Source organism: Populus trichocarpa, chromosome 10 (assembly GCF_000002775.5).
Source record: "Populus trichocarpa isolate Nisqually-1 chromosome 10, P.trichocarpa_v4.1, whole genome shotgun sequence".
Classification (NCBI taxonomy): domain Eukaryota; kingdom Viridiplantae; phylum Streptophyta; class Magnoliopsida; order Malpighiales; family Salicaceae; genus Populus; species Populus trichocarpa.
The window spans coordinates 19,888,338-19,909,440 of NC_037294.2; the positions used below are offsets into that span (position 1 = coordinate 19,888,338).

The 21,103-nt window shown below is 33.8% G+C and overlaps 5 protein-coding genes across 12 annotated transcripts; all 5 read right to left on the reverse strand.

Annotated features, from left to right (window-relative positions):
• Positions 1 to 562: 562 nt before the first annotated feature.
• On the reverse strand, positions 563 to 1,399 carry LOC7458597 (zinc finger protein ZAT11). Its single transcript, XM_024609993.2, has one exon. It carries the CDS (start codon positions 1,263 to 1,265, stop codon positions 726 to 728), a length of 540 nt encoding a protein of 179 aa, XP_024465761.1. The 5' UTR covers positions 1,266 to 1,399; the 3' UTR covers positions 563 to 725.
• Positions 1,400 to 8,142: 6,743 nt separating this feature from the next.
• Positions 8,143 to 11,691, reverse strand: LOC112328866 (uncharacterized). 7 transcript variants are annotated; one of them, XR_008060448.1, is made up of 4 exons: positions 11,291 to 11,662; positions 10,331 to 10,390; positions 9,329 to 9,416; positions 8,143 to 9,012 (listed from the first exon to the last, which is right to left on the reverse strand). XR_008060448.1 is itself a non-coding variant. In XM_052456864.1 (4 exons), the coding sequence occupies exons 1-4, from the start codon at positions 11,598 to 11,600 to the stop codon at positions 9,413 to 9,415; spliced, it is 228 nt and encodes a 75-aa protein (XP_052312824.1). In that variant the 5' UTR covers positions 11,601 to 11,691; the 3' UTR covers positions 8,143 to 9,412. The 7 variants fall into 7 exon arrangements, 2 of the variants coding, with proteins under 2 accessions (XP_052312824.1, XP_024465758.2); XM_052456864.1 differs by having other exon boundaries at positions 8,143 to 9,416; positions 11,291 to 11,376; positions 11,523 to 11,691; XR_002984089.2 differs by lacking the exons at positions 8,143 to 9,012; positions 9,329 to 9,416 and adding exons at positions 9,423 to 9,564; positions 10,771 to 10,878.
• An 852-nt stretch (positions 11,692 to 12,543) lies between these two features.
• LOC18102734 (protein ALP1-like) lies at positions 12,544 to 13,707 on the reverse strand (the record flags this gene model as incomplete). The annotated part of the gene is given in 6 exon segments (XM_024610719.2): positions 12,544 to 12,709; positions 12,712 to 12,903; positions 12,906 to 12,989; positions 12,992 to 13,045; positions 13,048 to 13,278; positions 13,281 to 13,707. Coding segments are annotated over 6 exon segments (1,047 nt in total), but the record flags the coding sequence as incomplete, so codon positions are not given.
• Positions 12,544 to 16,979, reverse strand: LOC18102735 (protein SOSEKI 5). 2 transcript variants are annotated; one of them, XR_008060405.1, is made up of 5 exons: positions 16,846 to 16,979; positions 15,653 to 16,753; positions 15,428 to 15,497; positions 14,108 to 15,266; positions 12,544 to 13,516 (listed from the first exon to the last, which is right to left on the reverse strand). XR_008060405.1 is itself a non-coding variant. In XM_052456713.1 (4 exons), exons 2-4 carry the CDS (start codon positions 15,867 to 15,869, stop codon positions 14,885 to 14,887), a joined length of 669 nt encoding a protein of 222 aa, XP_052312673.1. In that variant the 5' UTR covers positions 15,870 to 16,753; positions 16,846 to 16,979; the 3' UTR covers positions 12,544 to 14,884. The 2 variants fall into 2 exon arrangements, 1 of the variants encoding a protein (XP_052312673.1); XM_052456713.1 differs by having other exon boundaries at positions 12,544 to 15,266.
• Positions 16,980 to 17,002: 23 nt separating this feature from the next.
• On the reverse strand, positions 17,003 to 19,565 carry LOC18102736 (phragmoplastin interacting protein 1). The gene is made up of 4 exons (XM_006378673.3): positions 18,949 to 19,565; positions 18,464 to 18,635; positions 17,905 to 17,951; positions 17,003 to 17,809 (listed from the first exon to the last, which is right to left on the reverse strand). Exons 1-4 carry the CDS (start codon positions 19,509 to 19,511, stop codon positions 17,260 to 17,262), a joined length of 1,332 nt encoding a protein of 443 aa, XP_006378735.3. The 5' UTR covers positions 19,512 to 19,565; the 3' UTR covers positions 17,003 to 17,259.
• Between the last annotated feature and the right edge of the window lie 1,538 nt (positions 19,566 to 21,103).

Here is a 21,103-nt window from a genome sequence, read left to right on the forward strand (position 1 = left end):
TATTTCTTCCTTGTTTTGGAGAATTACATTTTTCCATGAGTTGGTTTCTCCTTCTCCTAAAATTATGCTTAAACCAAAATATGTAGTAGCGTGAAGCTAGCTAAACCCTAGTTTATCTCATCATCATCATCACCAAAGCTTGATATCAGCTGCGCCTCTGTTCATTACTGTTTTCTGCTCCTAAAGGCATAAGATTTGAGGGCTTCATTTTAGGTTTACATATGCAACGATCATCCCTCATGCATGAACGAGTCTCTGCTGACCTTTAGAAATATTTGAATCTGAGTTTTCCCAATCAAAAATTTCAAACAAAATAATTTGAACTACTGGACCAGCTCCTGAGAAAGCCACTTGATCGCACTTGTAAAATTTCTCCCTTAATTTCCATTTAATTAGGAATATGGAAAATCCAAAGATAAATACTTTAATTGTATAATAATAATAATATGCCTGTCATTTAATTGTAATCACCAACTCATCACCAGATTAATTATCATGTTATACCTCATCTTTGTCTCATGATGACGTTATAAAACTGATCATTTAAGTAATTAAATGAAAATGAAATTAATACCATGATCTAGCTTCTTATTTCATGTATATGAACAAATTAACAAATATAAATACAAGATGTATAGCGAGTGTTCCTAAATCCAGGAAGAACGAAAGGAAAGGGGAAAAAACCTAGCTATAGGTATAGTTTCATGCGATTACACATGTAAGATCTAAAAGAAACAATTGACCATAGGAGCTGTCGTTCCGAGCTTAAACAACTCCATATCATTCTCATAAGGAGTCAAATTCAAATCCAAACACAAAACCCTCCTGCTATTAGATCTCTTCACGACAGGAACTGCTTTTTGATCATCAGTGCTAGGAGGGTTCAGAGGATCCACCTGGTTTCGATCATTCAAGGCAGCTCTATGTCTCCTCATGTGACCACCCAAAGCTTGTCCAATAGCAAACTCTAGTCCGCAAATAGAGCACTCGTGCGTTTTAGGCTTTGCTGGCGATTGAGTCTCGAAGCTCCCTTCTCCTCCCATCAACCTTGGCTTCTTGTGACTTGCACGGTGACCACCTAGGGCTTGAAACGATGGGAATTGCCTATTGCATGTTTTGCACTCAAAAACACGAGCAGGAGAAATATTGCTCATGGCATGATCAAATGAAGGAAAAGAATATGATTCCCTTCCTTTAGATAGAAACATCAAGCAATTAGCCATGGTTATGCTATCAATCTCTCTCTCGTGCAGACCTCTCTTCATGGTATAAGAATATGAACAATAAGGGTTTTGTTATCCTTTGGTTTCAAATGTGAAAAGGATGTTGGATTTGCTTAGAAGATGGAATCATGTAGGAGTCATATCGGTGTGGTATTTATAAGTTGTATGGTTTGTGTAAATTGTGTAAGTGGTACGCCTATCCTTTGACTTTTATAGTTGACTTTCCCTAGAATTACATCTTTGCCCTTGTACTTGATGGATACGAAAGCGAAGAAGAGATGGGGGAATAAAAAATAATAATAACTTCAAATGGAGGGTTAATTATTGATTGTAAAAATGAGTCGTCTATTGGCACGTAAGCATGACCGAGAGGCTGAGCCAATAGGATAGAGTGAGTCCTTCCTGGAATCTTCATTTTTCTAGAAGATTCTCACGGGTTTGGTCTGCTAATTAGTTTGAACGAGGAAGCAACAGGGATAGTAAATAGAAAAATTTTGGGCTGGACTTTTTGGACAATTTCTTTTTTCCGCAAGTGATGATCATATATATTTAATTATTGAGTATTCACATTAATTCAGATTAGCAATTAAGGAAAAAAAATTAACTACTTGCAATGTTTTATCTATATGGTATATATTCTCACAAGCAAGTGCTCATTTTTTTAAGATTAGTGATTAATTAATTGATAAACATGAGATTAATTTGAACTTGAGATTTCAATTGATACAATTATTTTACAAGATTAAAGAAACTAATTAAGGATTAAACTAATTTTCTCATGCTCGGAAAATGATGAGGAAGTGAGAAGGCATGCATGATTGCCTCATTACATGACCTAGAAACTGAACAAAGAAATGTAAAACATGTCCATCAGCTTGCAGAGAAGTCATAGTTATTTCTAGAATCATATATCAAAGTACGTGACGAGTATAACTTTATCCAAAAAAAAAAGAAGAGATATACATTGGTTTTTTTTTTTTGTGTGTAATAAATGGGGTTTGAATTTGTACTTGTACTAGACGCCTGGAAAACGTCCTGATTAAGTAACAAATTGCACGCAAGCTCCCCCGCTAGCTAATAGTTTCGAGTCTTTCGACCATTTTAACTTTGTAGTGAAGATGTTAGAATTCTCTTTGAACTTTGAAGCAGAAGAAATATATATCATGGAGTTATCTTTACGTGACTTTTACTATATATTCAAGGGTGTTAGATAAGGGCGGGCCTGCTAATTAGAGAGGGAAATGAGACATGTCAAAGTCTGGATTGTACTACTGTAGAGAAGTCTACAGATCCCTCATGCTCGGCAACAATGGAACAGCCGTGGGTTGGTAGCTAGTTTCTGTGAACTAGACTTTCTGCTTCAAAAGAAAATTCGAACGGGGAGGTATTTTTTATGTTGGAATATTGATTATTTCTTCTTCTTTTTTGGTTACTTAAAGATGACTAGAAAAGTATTAGGGCAGCTTAGCAAAGTTAATTAATATAATTAAACATACAACACTCCAAAAGCTTACAGCTATAAAATGTTGTTAGTCAACCATCGTTTCGTTATGAAAACTCAGAGTAGTGTGTGTTATCAGCCTTTTGTACTTAGTTTATGTTTTTAATAGCACAAAAAATTGACTTCTCTAGAGATTAGCTAGAGCCGAGTAAACCAACTGCACGTACTACTTGAATGAGTTCTGGATTAATAATATCCCTTCGCTTTAATTTGTCAAAGTTTATTCAATTAATATACTCCCCTTTATTTTTCAAGAGATGGAAATTTGAACTTAAATATTTTATTGAATTAAAATATATCTGGCAACATATATCGCTCAACTCAAGCCTCCATAAATTTCATACATGCACTAGATAGGGCACGCACTACATCGTATGCCATCCAAATCTTTCCAAACATAATAATAGAAAAAAAATATCAAGACAATACAAGTGTTTAAAAAAAGTAAAAAAAAAATTGAAACTTTGGATTATCAACTTAATAGGATTTAATAAGCTCATCTAATTTAAATAATACAAAATAAAAAAAATGCATCTCCAATAAAAAAAACTTCACTCGAGCCCATTTAGATTAGCATGCAAAACATATGACTTTATTGCGATACTAGGGTGATCCATAGAATGCAAGCAAAAAAAAAATAAAGCAAAATTATAAATCAATAATAAGTGAGGGATGAGTTAAAAAATACAATAAAAAAGGCTCCAAAACAAAATAAATAGCAATAAGAAAACTAAGTAAAGATAATTTGAAATTAAATGTTGTAAGGATTAAATTAAAAAAATTAATTAGGAAAATTTTAAAACAAAATAGCAATAAAAAGAATAAAGACTAAATTTGACATAAAAATTAAATGGAATTAGATGATGAGAAGCAAAATCAAAGAAAAAATAAATAAATTATATAGTAATTAAAAGAATAAGGACCAAATTAGATACAAAAAACAAACAAGATGACACCTTTATATTTTGACAATGAGAAAAGAGAAAAAAAAGGGAGGAAAAGAAAAAATTCACTGGAACCATCGGAAAGTCCGCAGTGAGCCGCTTCAAACATTATCTTTGAAGGCGGTGTTTAGGTATGGAGCGATGATGCATGCACCACTCACTTGCTAGCACGTGCTACTCACCCACCAACAACTACTTTTTTTATTAATATTTTTATTGATAAAAGACTAGATCACCTCTAACCCAACCCCAATCAACTCTTTAACAAATTTAATTTTTAAAGATAATAAAATTAGTTTATTGTTTATTTGAAAGATTTAAAGATCAAATTATTCTAGATCAATGACTCAATAACAAATTGATCGACTGAAAAAATCCAAATTACCCCCCAAAAACAACCCAAGTTTTTTCTGTTAGGAGAGAAAAAAAGCAATTATATTTTTTTAGTGAATAGTGATATATCATGTGCTAATTTCATAATGATCTTCGTTTTTTATTTTTAATTTAATTTTAATGCAAGAACATACACACACGATTTAGATCCAAACCCTAGCTCTTTTTTTTCTTAAAGAGAGAGTCCTTATCCATTGGTTTTACAACATTAACACACTCGTGTGTCAATAGATTGTACGTATGAAAGTTTCCTTCCTCGTTTTTTTTTTTTTTTTTTCAGTGTAGGAAAAATAATGGGCATACTGGGATGTTGCAACATGTGACCAAACATGGAAACAAAAACTCTTTGAGACCGAAGTCTACACGTAGGATGGCTCCTCGCAGAGCTAGAAAGCGTGGCGGATGGTTATTATAATTAAATGTCACGAAACCGGATTTCTTCCACTGGCACGACTTAAGCATTTTTCTTCGAGCCCACGGTTCCAGAAGTAAAGTAGTGGTTTAATTTCCAACGTGCAATGCCGTGCGGTTCAATACACCTTTATTTCCCCCCTCATGGTCTTCACACAACATTTTATTTATTTATTTATTTGTAAAAATATTTTGCAGCAATTTGGAAGAGTGTGTACACAAACGGTATAGTATTTGACTTAATGGATAGAGTTGATTTTATTTAGGTTTTGACCATTGATAAAATTGGCTTAACCATAAAAACGCTAACAAATTAATTAATTAATCCATTTGCTGGACTTGGAAAATTTCATAGCAAATACGTTCTTCACCAAGACGTCGTTCCCACATGATTAATTGTTTTCAGAAAAGTAACCCAAACCTTTCACATTTATACATTAAAGAGACGTTTTGTTGGATTAGGAAAATTGCATAGTAATTAATAATTAATATATACTTATTGCTGGAAAATGAATATCATTTTCTACCAGCGAATGCGCTGATGTGTTTTTGTCCCAAATGGGAAAACGACAACGCTTCTTGGTTACTAGGAGAGGGAAGGCCCGCTAACTTAGAAAATAAGTGTAATTAAGTAGTACTGACTTTGTTGAAGACTCTTATAAATGATATTAAAATTAGATCTGTTGTCATCACCAGAAACCGTCAATTTTAGCCGTCACGATCCAGTCTAGCAGCGTGCATGAAAAGGTTACTACTTCTACTTGTGTCCAAACAGGGCTCGGCTCAGAGGAAGACCGGCTCTAATAAACTTGAGCCATAATCTTAACTCGTAAGCACTAAACAGTACTTATTTAGTATTGTTTAGTCTCGAAAGGGTCACCAAAATAGCTAAAACTTGGATTTTTTTTCTTTTGAGTTTTAAACATAGAGTACAACCAGGAATTTAGCATTGAAAAATTACCACCCATCCATTATATAGGCTACCACTCATTGTACATCCAAATAAGTTTAAAATAAAATTGTTACTTGTATAGTTTAACTAATTATAAAGTTTGGTAAAGTCATAGTTATTAAACCCGTCTGGCTAGGGAGTTGAATCGGGACACGATTAACCCAACCTCTAAGTTTCAAAAAACAATTGAACTTGAAGTTGACCGAGTTTGACTCGGTCGAACTATTAGGTCAACCTGCGTTCTTATCGATCCACTCAAAATTAATTAATTTCAACTTAAAATAAAATCAAAACGACATCATTTTAATTAACTCGGGTTAACCCTCATAACCCGTGACCTGGATCTTGGATAAGATCATGGGCTAAGCCGAGTTTAATATCTTTGCATAAAACAACATAATATGTAGATATAAAAAGTTTGTAATTTGGTATTTTCATCGTTTTATTGTGTTTTTTAATTTTTTATATTTGTTCAAATACCAAATTGCTCTTCATCTGACATTATAATAACAAAAAAAAAATTATTATGAAAATACAAAAATATCCTTTTTTAAGTATTTTAAATTTTTTATTTCAATAGTATTTTGATCGTTTTACCATACAATTAAAAAGAAAAAAAACTTATTCGTCTCTGTTTAATTTAATAATGACAAATAAACCTATTAAACACTCTGTTTTAATTTTTGTAAGTGAAAAATCAAAATTATCATTAAACGGTGTTTTTCCAACGCCATTAAGCTTAGCCTTTAACTATTGCAATTTGCAAGGGAAATTTCTCGTAGGAAAAAGTATGGAGATTGGAAACTAGATAACCAAAATCCCAAATGTCTCCATGTGGGACCAGTTTTCAGCTTCCCTCACCCCCGAAGTTGGTTAAAATTGACTGCAATTCGTGAGGTCCAGTCGGTTCACGATAAGAAATTGCGCCCGAATGTGAGGGACATAAGCCTTGACACGTTTGCTTGACTTCCTACAAAGACTTGCCTCGTGGCCTTAAAGCAAGCAAAAGCTCTTTCAAACACCCCTACTTGTCCAGGATACGGAGGGAGGTGCAGGTAATCGGTTAACAGTGAACGTTTGCAATCTGAAACACACGAAAAGTTCTTGGTTTGGTGTTTTGGTTTGAAATTTTCCCAGCAAGAGATCCCATGCGCTGTTTTGCTTCTCTGGTCAATCCCAATCCAATATTGACTTCCCCATGGTAGCGCATAGGATTCGAATTTGGTAATAATAATCATGTCGGACTTTCAATTCAAAGGTTTGTGTATTCACACATTGTTTGAATAAATCCCCAAAAAAATTAAAATGTAAGTTGTAAGGTTAATACAAACATTTAATTACATAAATCGATAACTATTTATGTAAATAAATAAATAAAATCATTAACAATAACAAAAAAAAATTAAAAAAATTAAGAAATAAATCAAGATATTCAACTACACAAAATAAGATATTTGTTCGATTTTTTCCACTAAACTTGTTTAATTATATTTTTATGTGGTCGATTTTTTTCTCAATTACATCTATCAGTGTTTAATTTGTTTTGGATTAGGTTTCATTATTTTTCTATTTGTCATACTTTCAATTTAATTATATAGGTCACAAGTTTTAAGTGTTAATGTAGTTAAGAATCTATTTCCCCCTCATTTTCTTTTATGATTTTATCATTGAGGGTGAAAACCAAAATAATAATAATAAAAACTTAAAGGGCATTTAAAAAAATTAAATTGAAGGGTTAAATTGAAAAAAAAACTTAAAATTTGATTGAATGACAAAATTAAAAACCAATAAAATTCTAACAAAAGAGCCAAGGGTCAAAATAAAAAATCAAAAGAATAAAGATCGAATTGGAAAAAAACTATATATGATAAATTATAATTTAAAGACTAAATTGAAATCATAAAAAACTTTTGTAAAAGGGGCAAGGATGAAATAAAATCGTACAAAACATAAGGACTGAAATTGAAAAAAAGAAAAAGAAAAAAAGAGAACAGACATGTACTTATTATGAGAGAGAAAGAAAAAAAATCGATCAACGATAAATCGTCCATCAACCATCATCACACGCCACACCAAGAGAAAGGGGACTCGATGGTGCTTCTAGGCACACGGTGGAAGACCAAGTTTGGACAACCAGTGGCGTTGCATATGCCGTCTAAAAAGCACGGACACCACCAATACATCGGCGCGTAACCACATACGCCAACACCTTTTCAAATAAAAAAAATCAATGTAAAATTACTAAAACACCTCTCAATACATAACTAATCTTTTGTCTTTTTGAAGGATACATGCATATTTTTGTTGCAGCTTAGCAAGTGAAAACCCTTAAACACCCTTGCCAACAGCTCAATTATTTTATGAACTTCAAGGAAAGTATTTTTACTATTTAAAAACTTTTAATTATATAAAAATACCAAAATATCTCTACATCTAAAGCTTTTATTTTTTTCAGTAAAATGATAATTTTACTTCACGTGTAAAGAAAAAAATACCCCACCCCACCCCAACCCTTAGAAATAAGAAAATCCACTGCAAGTCCAGAATATACTGTCTTGAAACGTATCCATAAGAATAATCGCAAGAAAACGGTTGATATGCGGGGCTGATTGAAATACCATGAGCTGATCATCATCGATAATGTCAAAGTGAAATATTATCTATTATTGTTTCAGTAATGAAGAGAATGGATTCAATTATATATATAAAAAGATGGTGTGAAATGTGCACTCCAATATTTCCTGAAGAAAATAAATACTGATATGTTTTACACGGGTGCTTGTACATATCCAGGAAAAACAATGCATATACATGACGTGAAAGAAAGAAAAAAATGTAAAATAAACAAAAGTCATATCCAGCAAGCTCCAAGTTCAAACTTGAATTATTATCTTGATGAATATACAAGTCAGTGCTTACACCTACCTCGAAAGGATATGATAAGAATAATATTAAACAAGGCAACAGCGCACAAGATCAAGTAAGTGGTGACGTTTTTGATAGATAATTTCTGTTTAGCTGCCAAAGTTGCAAGAAATCTAGCTTGTGGTGTGGCCGTGTAAACACACCGCTGCCACACTTAGAGTAGTATTCTGTCGTTGTCCAGTGCAATTTCTTTTCAATTTCCCGTATAAATTGTATCGTAGAATCAAAATAAAGAAGTAGATAGACTTAAAAGCATTACAAGAAATCAATTCAGAAGTCAAAGAAATGCATTTAAAGTCAGTACAATGTTCAACAAAAGAGTTACCAGGAGTGATCGGGCTGGTTGTAATGTCACAAACTGCTGGTTAGAGGAGTATTGACTTTCAATAGATGGTGACTAGACTAGCAACCACAATATAGAGTGTTTTTTAATCAGGGTGATTCACATTTTACATTGCTTAATCTTTAATAAATTCGCTACGACTAGCAAGCACAATACCTAATTGTTTTCAGGTGCCCCAAGGATCACATTTTCACGGTAAAAACAAGGGGGGTTGCATTCATGAACCTCGAAGTCAGACATGGAAGAATAGCATTACAATAACTTACAAAAAATCATCATACCAGTTGCCGTAGATGATATTTAAATTAGCAGCCACCTAGCTGCATATTCAAACAAGTTTCTCCTTTTTGTGCTCATATTCAAACAAGTTAAACTTTCTTTATGACGAGAATATTAAAAAATATAGAATTATTTTGTTTTATTTATTAAAAGTAGAATAATATTTTTAATTTTCTATACTCTCGATGATTATAAAAAAAAAATATTTTTAATTTTCTTTTTAGTTTAATCTATATATAATCTCTTTGTATTTAAGTTAATCATATTACTTTAGATTAGTGTGATTACATTATACAATATCAATGAAATCCTAGTCTCCTGCTCTCTTATTTTTTTTATATTTAACAGAGAACATACCCCAGATAATACTTTCAACTTTCTCATTGTATAGGGTTCTTCAGAAGCAGCTCTAGCTTTCCACATCCACCACACCACTGGCTCTTATCTGCCAAAGAGAAAATAACTTCTAAATCATGAATAAAAATGTTACCTGAAAATTATATTCCGATCTAGGGTCTTCAGGAGCACACTGCCTCCAAAAGGTCCCTTGGTTTTCAAAACCACAACATAAATAGAATAGGCAAAGCAGAGGCCTGAAAAGGTTGGACATAACAAATTTGTAAGAGCTAATCCTGTTCCAATTTATGGTCTTCAGGAGAAAACTTTACTGCTTAATGCATACAAAGTAGCTATCATGACACACTGATTTCAGTATTAAAATTGTGGGTAAACTAGTACCACAGCTCACGAAAGAAGCTTGGCTCTGAACAAAATAAAACAGAGAAAAAAAGTTCAGATAACCGATCCCCAACTACCTAGTGATCAAGAGATAAATTATATTCACCAGCCACAAGCGAAAGAACAGACATGCAGATGAGAATCCTCAGGTAAATCCATTTTGGCCTGGACTCAGAAGTTAAGATCCCAATGATGCATTACGATATATCAGAAATATACTAATTCTGCTAATTCTAAAATTCTATTCTCCCATTCTCCTATTTGACCCTGGCTTGAAATAACAAAACAGAAGGTAATGTTAGGCTGCCAAATCACAATAATAATCAAGGCTTATGTATGCTAATGGTGCATGATTTTCCATAAGTAGAAATTACGAGGTTGAACTTCCTGTCAAAAGTTAATGGCCTTTTTTGGCTGAAAGTTCTGAAACACTTGCTGAACTTTTCTTCTTCATACCCAAATATCTTTGACACTGGATCAAAATTGTGCCTAAGTTTGATTAATATTATAAGGCAGCTATTAACAGTTCCAGCACCGTCTAGTCAGAAACCATTTTCCAAGGATTTGATAATTGGGATACAAAAGTTGACATTCAGAACCAGTCTCAGTGAGTGCTGGTACCTTTGTACTACAAAATAGTACTGCAAGATTTTAATGATTATCCACTTGCTGTAATCACTCCTGTATTAGAAAGCAATCAAAGAACATCATTCCAGGCGGTGGACGAGAAAGAAAGTAAAAGCCACTCCATTACAGGCTGCATCTTTAGACACACATAGACCCGTGCAGTCACATCTCAACATCAATCCATGAATAAAACCTCAGAGTCTCATAGATCTGCTCGTGAACACACCAATTATTAGAAGTAAAACAACCATAAATATTGATCAAAATGCCCATCTATTAATACAACTTAAATATCAACTCCAGATTCCACTTGATATTCACAAGTAAAGAGTTCAAACCCAACTAAATTTCAATATTATTCATATCACTTTCTCCAAACAATTGAAACACTTCTTTGAAAAAAAAGCATAATCCACTTAACTAAAAATGCTTACTTGCAGATTGATCACCCCTTCAAAATCTAGGAAATATCTTCTATTGAATAAAAATCCCACGTCAATTACGGCAACTCATGTGACTATGCAGTTTGACATCCTAATCCACTGAATGAAATTAATGTCAGCATAAAAATTATAGCAAAATAAAAAACCTACAAATTATGCAATCAGAAAAGGACCACTAAAAAGCAGAGAATTCAATCAACTTCAAGAAGTCAAATTGCTTTTCATTAACACTAATCAAGATACATAATATTGTCATTTCCTTCAATTTATATCCTCTCCCACTCTGAGAAAAGAGACCTCTACTTTGCACAATTTCAAAAATCGATTACCCACAATTCATATATACCAAAATGTTCTTCAACAATCAGATTACAAAGGCCACAAAACTACATTGCCAACCCAGTCAAGCAAAATTCGAAACCACACCATTCCCTGCTTCTTTACAGACACAAAATATTTGAACTTCAAAATTCTAAAAAAAATAAAAATAAATTGAAAACCAATTAATTACGGATCACTCTTGTACAACATCAGTATTATCTTCGTTTGGTGATCCAAACTTCTGCTCGAAAGAGTCTGTAACAACATCACGGGACCCTTTAACACCCAGAAAAACAAAAACCCGTTAATAGAATGAACCCATAAAGCTAACTAAAAACCCAGAAAGAAAAATTTATTGCACAGACAAACACGTGTTTCTATTGTTATGTCATTATGTGCATCTGCAAAGGCTGTTTCTTTACCCGGAGAGCAGCAGTCGAGGCAATAAAAAAAGAAGCAACCATAATTTCTTGTTTCTTTGCTTCCGTTTTGTCAAGCATTATTTACTTTAAACTCTAGAGATTCTTTTGGGTTTTTGAGTCGTGAAAGAGGAGAGGTAGGGATGACAATGGGCAGCAGTGGAGTTGGATTTTTTTTATATTCATTTTTTTATCTATAATTTGTTATTCAAAAAATTTAAATAAAATATAGGTATTCATATAAAATATTCATTATCTATTATATATATATATATATATATATTTAATATTTTATAAATTATAGATAAATATAAATATTATCAAACACAATCTAAAACTTATCAAAATATAACTCAAGATGAATATTTAAATTATATAAATATATTTATAGAATATATTTATATTTATCTATAATTTATAAAATATTAAAAAATATATATTCCATATATATATATATATTGAGTTAAATTAAATTGAATTTTATAATATTTATATTTTATTTATTATTTATCTAATAAAATAACTACCTAAAAAATATTCATCTACTCAACTCAAGTCAATATACATCAAATTCAGATTAAAATCGCTATCCCAAGCAGAGTCTCTTGTTGAGATGAGTTAGATTCTCTTCCATTCATGATCCTATATTATTTTACAGTTCAAATTTAAGTATCGGTTCGGGCCAGATTTTTTGGGCTTTTGGCCCAAATCTCATCGATCTAACATTGTTTAAAGTTTTTGTTTATAAGAATTTTGTTCCTTCTGTGTGTTTAAGAAAATAATAATATTATTTTTTAAAGTGTTTAATATTTATAAAAAAAAAATTTAAAAATTTATTTTTAATTTTTTTAATACTAATCCATTAAAATAATTCAAAAAAATTAAAAAAAATTAATTTAAAATAAAAAATAAATAAATTTTAATAGAAAACATGTTAAAACTCATCTTTAAACAAGTTAACGATCTCAACATTTCATGGTTAACTATCTAAATAATTTAATTATTCAAACTAACAACTTCTGAATTCAACTCGAACTGGTTACCCTATAAGAATTAACATCATAGGATTCACAAAAGCTTTTGTTAAACAAATTAACCAAAGGGCATCCAGCTCTTTCTATATGGCAGAACTCATGAGGAAGAGAGTGTTGAAGATGATGATTTTCGAGAAAGGTAGAGAGAAAGTTCTCTCGCATAACAATGCCCGTCTTGCTGGCAGTCTCACAAATTTGTTACCGGTAATCTGTGTCATGTTGATGAGATGAAGGAAGCTCATCAAGCACCTTATCCTCCATGTCAATAACAATATGGTGCAACAAGCAGCAAACAAAAATAATCCTTGGCAACCTATTCTTACCAGGCAGCCACATTACCCCATGAATATCTTCCACATTTCCTTCAGCCTAGCTAACGCAATCTGTGCTACAACTCCAGTTGCAGAATGTGGCTTGTTATACTCTGCCAGAGTGCATTTTGATAAGGAGTAAGAAGCCATGGCAATAGGGGAAAACCTGAGCCCCCAATTTATACTTCCCCAACTCCACTCCTTGAAGTTCTATTTTTTTCTCATTTAGCCTTTTCACTTCCTTAGATAGCTTGTGGGAACTCGAGTTCTGCAGTACAAGTGCATCACTTAAACTACCTGGGTACCCAACAATTACACCACAGAATCTCATGTCAGGGTCCACTGTTGCTTGCAAGAGCATGTTGTGGTTCTTCTCACGATCAATCCATACACCATTTGATCGGTCCACTGTTGCAGAGTCATGGTAATGCGGGTAGCGTCAATTGAACCACAATAATTAGGCAGGCCACATATTTTCTCAAAATTTGATTTAATCTCTTCAATCTCTGTTACTGTGAAAGGCCAGCAAAGATGGTGCAGACCTCTTTCTTCCATTGCTACCACAGATCGCCGGGTTATTTGAGAAAAAAATGATTGGTTGATCCCCAACAAGTCGCCAGTGTTTGACAATGATTCGCCAGAGCCGAGCCTCCTGAGAGCAAAAGTTACTTAGTCAGTTACAGACAGTGGCTTCCCATTTGAACCAGTGAAGTTTGATTGCCTTGCCCGCAGGTCTCCCTTCACAAGGGAGCAGATGTAGTTGGATGTCTTTCTTGATGTTTTGAAAAAAGATTCAAATTTCTTTGATTCAAAAAAAGGACCTAAAAGTGGAGACAAAGCAATCAGTCATCCAAGTGATTTTCGAATCATCATGCATCAAAATGTCCAAAAGAACAATAAACTCATGGGGATGTTTAGGCCAATTTGCCAAATGAAGGGATATTCTGCCTCTAGCATGCTTGATAAAATACCAAATCCAAGGCTACATAGAGATAAATCAAAAGCTGCATCATACAGAACAATCACAATAAGCAAAGGTGAATAGAAAGAAAAAAACAAACAAACAAAAAGACAAGGGAGAAGGTAAAAGTTATTCGTCTTTTATAGCAGAAAAATCAATGGATATATTTTCTTAATTCTTTTTATAGTTTCATAACAACAACACTTTACATTCCCACTTCTCATAAATTACAAATAATTAAACATAAGTATATTTTGTAATTTAATCTCACATAATACATACAGTTTTATCTTGATCAGCATGTAAATTTCCTCGTTAGACTCTATCAAAATGCAAGATTTAGATTCTTTTTTATTTCGATTGCAGAACATTTTCCAAGTTCTCATCCACCAAAAATTCAAGAGAATTATAAAAAAACTATCAGCTCATTCTTAATAATCCAAGATGCCCCTCATAGCCCTGTCACAAGGCAAATCCATCAGCTACCGTCCTCTAGGATGGTGGTGGTAGATGGTTGATTCGATGGAGGAAATGATGTTTTTTAAAGTTAACAAAGATAAAGAAAAATGAGGAGAGAGGGAGAGGGAGAGGGAGAGGGAGAGGGAGAGAGTATGTGGGGGAAATGAGGATGTTTTGGTATTTTCAAACTCTTAGATGACGCAAATTGAAAATGTTGTTTGTGATTTATAAGAAATAAGGGCACAAAATGTTACTCCTGTGAAACTACAGGAGGTGATTTGAAAAAGATGGAGCCCAGCCCATATAACCTTCCTCCCTAACCAGCTGGGACCATGGCTGGAGTGCTGCTATAATCATGCTTGTTCCGAGCCCAAATAGACCCTTGTTTATGGTTTTCTACTGGGCTTTGACCATCTTAATTAAATCCACTTATTTGTTATGCTGGCAAAACAAAAGGAATTATTATTATTATTATTATTAAGCCACCATCAATCATGCTTGAGATGGATAACCGGAAACAAGTTAGTTTTAAAAATAATGCTAATCTCATTGATATTTTCTTCCCTCGATTTTCAAATGCTCAAAACTTCAATCCTTGAATCAATGAGATTTGTTAGTAAAATTCACATTTCCAATACTCACTCTTCTCTTATCAGTCGCGTGTGTTGACACGTTAGAAGTACCCTTGCTAGCAATTTCTCCAGTGATTCTGGCCCTGTAAACTTTGTATTCATCAAGTTCATCAAATGTAGTCAATGAACAGTTTTTTCTTCTAATGACTGGAGAATTTGAGTCCTCGCTTGAGCTGCTAATTATGTCCGAGAAAACTTTGGAGTTTCTTGATGATGTTGTGTTGTGTGACCGAAAGCTTAGAGAAGTTTCTAGCAGTAGTGATCCTTTAAGAATGTATTCATGGCCATGACAAGGTTGTACATAGTCAGTTTCGGACAAGTCCTGCCACACAAATCCATTTTTGTACCTCCTGATTTTTTAAAAAGAAAAAAAAATCAGCACAAGCATACATTATTGCTGGGAAAATGATGGCAATCAAGAGAACTGAAAGTCTGAAACATCAATATAGTTGTTTTCTTAGTTTTCTTACAATTAAAAAACTGAGAGTAACTGAAAGAATGATCATTTTACCTTTTAGATGACCAGGAATACATGATAGCCATGCCCCGACCTCGGAGATGGTTTAGCCTATCTGTCACATCTGAAAAAATAGGGCTGAAATTAATTCATACAACAGACACACATAGCAGTAGTACTATATTCAACATTATTGTGCTAATGGGATCTTGAGCTTGCAAATTTTTAAGAAAAAATTTCACAAAAAATGTGTGTTTTTCTCTTAATGAGAAGTACTACCTTTAAGTTGAAGTCCTTGGGAAGAAGAGAGAGGGACTTCCATGAAATGAGGATGCTCAAATTGGCCATTCCGTGTGAGGTAGTAAACAACACCTACTTTCTGCTCGGATTTTGATTTTGGTAGGTTTAACATCTTGGTTCTTTCTGGATTGTTTTCTCTGTCTTGATATTTCGTTGGCATCAGTAACTCTCTTCTATCTGCGGAATTGGTAGCCATTACAGGTATAAAGAGAAGCAACTCTACCAGTTGAAAGGTTGAGGCACCAACAGAATTTGATATAAGATGGAGACGAGTTATTGATCAGTATATAGTATTCAATGATCTTGACTTTTGAATAGTAGAGGTTTTGGAAATTTTGGGCAGGCAAAGAAAGATGTACAAGTCTTTGCTTCAATAGAGGGAACAGCTTAGAGGAAAGAATGGAAGTTTGAGTATCTCGAAGGGCTTGGAATTTTGGATAGAGACAAGTAGACCAACTGCTAGCAAACAGAGATGGGAATAACAAATAGAAGTTGCATCAACCTTCATGCTGTTCGATTATTTGTAGATGAGGCAATGAATAGACGCCACTAGAATCAGGTAAATTCTGTGGATAAAAAATGGGTAATGGTCATTAAATTTAGGGCCAAGAGTTAAAATGTTTCCCAAGCACATTATCCCTTACAATCTGCTCACGGACCAGATTGAAGGTTAAGACAAAATCCCCATTTTCGACACAAGTCAAAGCCTAGCCCGTGAAACCATGAAATGCTAATCAGGGGCACAAAATTTGACAGTTCACAACAATTTCCAAACCGAAAGTCTTGACCTGTGGGAGGCGACTGTAGAATCTGCTAGCTCCAAGCAAGAAATATACCCTGACTTGCAAGTCACTCTTAACTCAGTCTCACAGCTGTTTTATTATATCTACAGTTCATCCCAAGTAGTTAATGGTCCTTACAGACCTGATTCTAGTTCAACATCTGGATGCTCCAACCATTTTGGTGGGATTTAGGAAGCGAAACGGGCAGGACGCAGGGTGCTGCAGGTCACTCCTGTTGAGCTTGAATACGCAAACAATGAATTGTGATCGGGTTTATAGACTGGGCATAAATAGAAGCCTGCGTTCAGAGACCAGATAAAAAACACAATTTACGTTGTCTGCAGTTTCAAACACGAGACACAGAACTGCTCATGTATTAACAAAATCAACCTCCGGGGTATTAGTGATCGTGCTGGAGTTTCTGATGCTTCCTGCCACAGCAATATTAAGGGTCTGTGCTATTCCTCTTGAACCAGGTCACATTCAACTATTTCCTACCTTTCAGGAAGTCAGAAACAGAGAAAGGACTTCCAATGCGGCGCTGAAATGAGCAACGGAATTTGATATTGAATTTTAACGAAAAAACATTGAGTAATGATCCAGGGCATTCAATTCGACTGATTTAACAGATGAACTTGGAATACAAAAATGTAACAGCTAGCGTCTATGACTCGTCCAAACTGATGAGACGTCAAAGAGTTCCAACAAATTTTTATAAAAAAAAATAAGTAAAACTCTTTGCCTAGCTGAGTAAATAAGAAAAAAAAACAAATTAAAAAAAAAGGGAAAAGAATCCCCACTTATTTAACTTGTATTGGAATCTGTTGGATCAGCAGTTAGCTTCTTTGGGCAAGCCGTAGAAATATGCCCCTTTTCACCACACTCATAGCAGGTCCTCCTCTTAATCTTACCACTGCTAATGCTTGGCACACCGTTATTAACTTCATCACTTGTAATCATAGGCATAGCAGTTGATTGAATTTTTGCTTCTTCAACTATTTGATTTTGGTTTTCCTGGAGTTTTCCTCCCTTCTTTGGAACCGCACAGCTTATCTTGATGGGTCTCCCGCAGACAATCCGCTGGTCCAACTTTAGTGCCTTCACCAGCGAGTCATTGTCAGAAAAATCAACATGGCCATAACCACGGAATTCCCCTGTTTCCTTGTCCATACCAAAACGTATAGATGATATTTTGCAATCTGAGAAAAATTTCTTCAGGTCATCTTCAGTTATATCCCAAGACAAATTTCCAACATAGATCCTGTTGTAACCCTCCACAATTCCTGGTGCAAAATTGGGTTCCTTGTTGACTTTAGTTGTCTTGTAAGGCTGAATTTTCAGATAAAACCCGCCCCTGAAAAGTATTACAAATTTCATGAACATGATGAGAGGAATGGGTGAATACTGATAATGGAAAGCTAAGTAGCATTGTATCTACAAGTTACTCACATGTCAGATCCATCAAGATCCAAGGCTCGTTTGGCAGCAGCTTCAGTCTGCAAGGAAGAATTGCAGTAGAATCAATAAAGGAAACCAAGTTAGTTCAGGAGAAAAGTTTCAAATTTTCGAAGTTCAAAATATTGGAACTTCATTTCAGTAACATCTTAACATGGGTGCCTTTCCTAGAATCAGCCTTCAGCCTAATCAAAGGGTTGTCTTAGCATTGCTCTGATTCCATCCATTTTTCATCTTTAGCTGTGACTTCCTTCACAGTAACCCACCATTTCCTATTGTTTTAAGAAGAAAAATTCCTGTAATTTGGCCAGAGACTACAATTAACCGGACAAATTAGTGGTTCACTGCGATTGTTTAGTTTATTAGGAAACAGGTTAGCCAGTCATCAAAATTTCAGATTCCTTAGCTTGTAAAAGCACAGAAGAGAGCAAAAAATATTTAAGGAATGACATTGTTGACATTGGAGTCAAATTTAAGTTAATATTAAAATGTATTATGAAATAGATAACCAGGCTGAAGTAAGTGTAATTTAAATTTAGATGATTGTAGATACCTTGAAACTAATGATGGCAATTCCCCTAAACTTCCCACTGTCAGGAAATGTCATACAATCAACTTCGGTTATGGTACCACAGCCTTCGAAGAAACTACGAATGTCATCCTCAGTCGAATAGTATGGAATGCCTCCGACATAAACTCTGTCAGCAATATCCTCACTTATTTTACTGCAAAAGCATTATACATTTAAACGAAACAGAATTAGCATTCAAAACAACCATCATGTTGGTAGATAGAGAGTGTAATCCTATCTAAAATAGCACCATTTGTTTATCCCTGTTCCTAATACAACAGCCTATTTTCAAACCCAACTAAAAAATTATCCAAAATATTGATCAATTGCATTACCAAACACGTTATGAATACCATAATCAAAGAAAAAACATAAAAACCTGATTTGAAGAAAATGGGCACCAATAATCAAACACAAGCAGGAATAACAACCCGATTTAACTACAGGGGAATGCTTCAAAATATTACCTTTCTCCGGCCACTTTTGCTGCCTCTACAACCCCTTCTGCCTCACCACCGGCCTTCTCCTCCTCAGTTTTTGCCTTCGTCTTCTTCTTAGTCTTCTTCTTCTTCTTCTTCTTCTTCTTCTTTTTCGCCTTCTTTGCCTCCTTCACTTCTACGTCTTCCTCTAAACCCTTCTTTTCACTCTCTCCCTCCTCCCTCTTTCTCTTCCTCTTCTTCGTCTTTATCTTCTTTTCACTACTTTCACCATCACCGTCCTCACCCACTAACAAATCCCCTTCCCTTATGTCTTCAACTTTCTTGTCCTCTTCACCATTATCACCAGCTTGGCTCTTGTTTTCACTATCAATCCCTTGTAACGATTGAGTCTTTCTTCTTTGTTCTCTCTTTGACAATCTTTGTCTCTGTTTTGCTGCCTCTAGAAGCTCTTGAAGCTGCGAGTTCGACTCTGGGTTTCCTAAAGATCCGTTTTTGCTATCTCGTTCGGGTCCATTAGACACTTTGGATACTAAAGCCTCAGCCTTCACAGCTCTCAGCTTCTGCTTTAGCTTCTTGTTTGATAACACCATTGTTGTTCGCTTTGAACCCAAAAACCCTAATTGAGGGCTTATAGTTTTATCTGTTTAAACGTGACCGTTAAAAGCAAAAACTAAACGACGCCTCGAGTGGTCGTTCTACTTCGTAAATTTGGTTGAAGGAAAAATAACGTGACCGTTATCATCAATCCTCTGATTTCGGTTGAAGGAAAAATACCATCCTTCATATAATTAGTTTCGATTAAAGGAGTATTTGGTTATTATGTTGTTTTAAATTGGATTAATATCACCCTTAAGTTTACCTAGAAGGCATTAATATGATTCAATTTTAAGTAATTAAAGTATTTTATTCAACCAAATGTAGAAAATAAAGGTTGTGTATGATTTTAGCCAATAAAAAAAATTAAAGAGCTTATTTTCAAAGTATAAAACGATAGCGTTTTGAAAACTCTAAGTGGGTAATAATATAAAATCCAAAACATGAAGAAAAATAAAAATCCATCCCAAGCATTTTTTATTAATGTGAAATAAAGGCAAAAATAAACAATTAAATAGTTGGTCCAAATTGTAACTTTGCACCTTAATTGGTTACGAGAAGGAAGGGCCCATTTATTTTTTTTACTTATCCACCCTAAATTAAATTGTTAGTGTCTGGCTTTTTAAATTGAGTTATAATTCAAATTTTATTTATTTATTAATAATTTATAATAAACTAAATTAAATTTAAAATATATTTAATTAAAATTAATTCAAAAATAATAGGATTAATTAAAATATGCGTAAACTCATTTTTACACAAATGCTGACGTAAATGCTTACGTGTAAAACAGTAAAAAAGAAAGTGATTCCACTGCCATATCCCATATGGCAAAGACGTTAAAGAGAAGGTTAAGGCGGAGGCATTTAGCAGCCCCCTCGCGTGAAAAAAAGGATCGAGCCTGGCCCAATATTTGAGTCGTCCAAGCCCAAGACCGAGCCCATCAGTCTGTTAATAAATAAACAAGCAGTAAAGAGCATTAAAAAGTGAGTAAACATTGTCAGTGGAAAGCAAACTCCCACAGCAAAAAGCCCATTTGTGATTTTGTTGTACGTAGTTAAGTTCGGGGCCTCAGGGACCATTGGATTCCACACAAACCCAGGAGAATATTAGTTGTTAATTAATTATTAACAAAAATTAAAAAAGAAGGTGTTCTTATTATGCATCTCCTTCCAAAATATTATTCATAGTATTGTTTTTTACATTTGTTTTTTAAATTTCTGTTTTTTCCCTTAATTTTCTTCTTAAATATTTGATTTGTTGAAAATTAAGTTTCCTGATTTATTTCGGTTTGTATCGTAATCTTATGATACAAGTTGTGAGTTTGACAGATTAACCTGATTTAATCAAATTTATTTTATTTTATTTTTTGTTGTATTTTCTTTTTCAATTCCACTCAAGTCATCATTGAGTTTATTATAAATTAAATTTTTATGGTTTGTTTTGCTTTATTTTCTATAAAGTTATATTTGTCTCGTGACCCAAGTTACGAGCTTTGTGGGTTAACAAAAATAAACTTGAGTTATTTTATTGTATTTTTTTTTTAATTTTATCATCCAATAATGAGTTTATTTGAAATTAGAATTCA

Excerpts from the sequence above, each read along its gene's own strand:
- LOC112328866 (XM_024609990.2), bottom strand. The coding sequence starts at position 11,600 with ATGCTTGACAAAACGGAAGCAAAGAAACAAGAAATTATGGTTGCTTCT. Across the intron at positions 11,377-11,522 it reads CCTCGACTGCTGCTCTCCGG|GGTCCCGTGATGTTGTTACA; the intron begins GTAAAGAAACAG and ends TGGGTGTTAAAG. Across the intron at positions 9,565-10,330 it reads TACTATTTTGTAGTACAAAG|GCCTCTGCTTTGCCTATTCT; the intron begins GTACCAGCACTC and ends CAACCTTTTCAG.
- LOC18102736 (XM_006378673.3), bottom strand. The coding sequence starts at position 19,511 with ATGGTGTTATCAAACAAGAAGCTAAAGCAGAAGCTGAGAGCTGTGAAG. Across the intron at positions 18,636-18,948 it reads GCAAAAGTGGCCGGAGAAAG|TAAAATAAGTGAGGATATTG; the intron begins GTAATATTTTGA and ends ATGCTTTTGCAG. Across the intron at positions 17,952-18,463 it reads TTGCCATCATTAGTTTCAAG|ACTGAAGCTGCTGCCAAACG; the intron begins GTATCTACAATC and ends TCTTCCTTGCAG.
- LOC7458597 (XM_024609993.2), bottom strand. The coding sequence starts at position 1,265 with ATGAAGAGAGGTCTGCACGAGAGAGAGATTGATAGCATAACCATGGCT.
- LOC18102735 (XM_052456713.1), bottom strand. The coding sequence starts at position 15,869 with ATGGCTACCAATTCCGCAGATAGAAGAGAGTTACTGATGCCAACGAAA. Across the intron at positions 15,498-15,652 it reads CCAAGGACTTCAACTTAAAG|ATGTGACAGATAGGCTAAAC; the intron begins GTAGTACTTCTC and ends CTATTTTTTCAG. Across the intron at positions 15,267-15,427 it reads TATTCCTGGTCATCTAAAAG|GAGGTACAAAAATGGATTTG; the intron begins GTAAAATGATCA and ends TTAAAAAATCAG.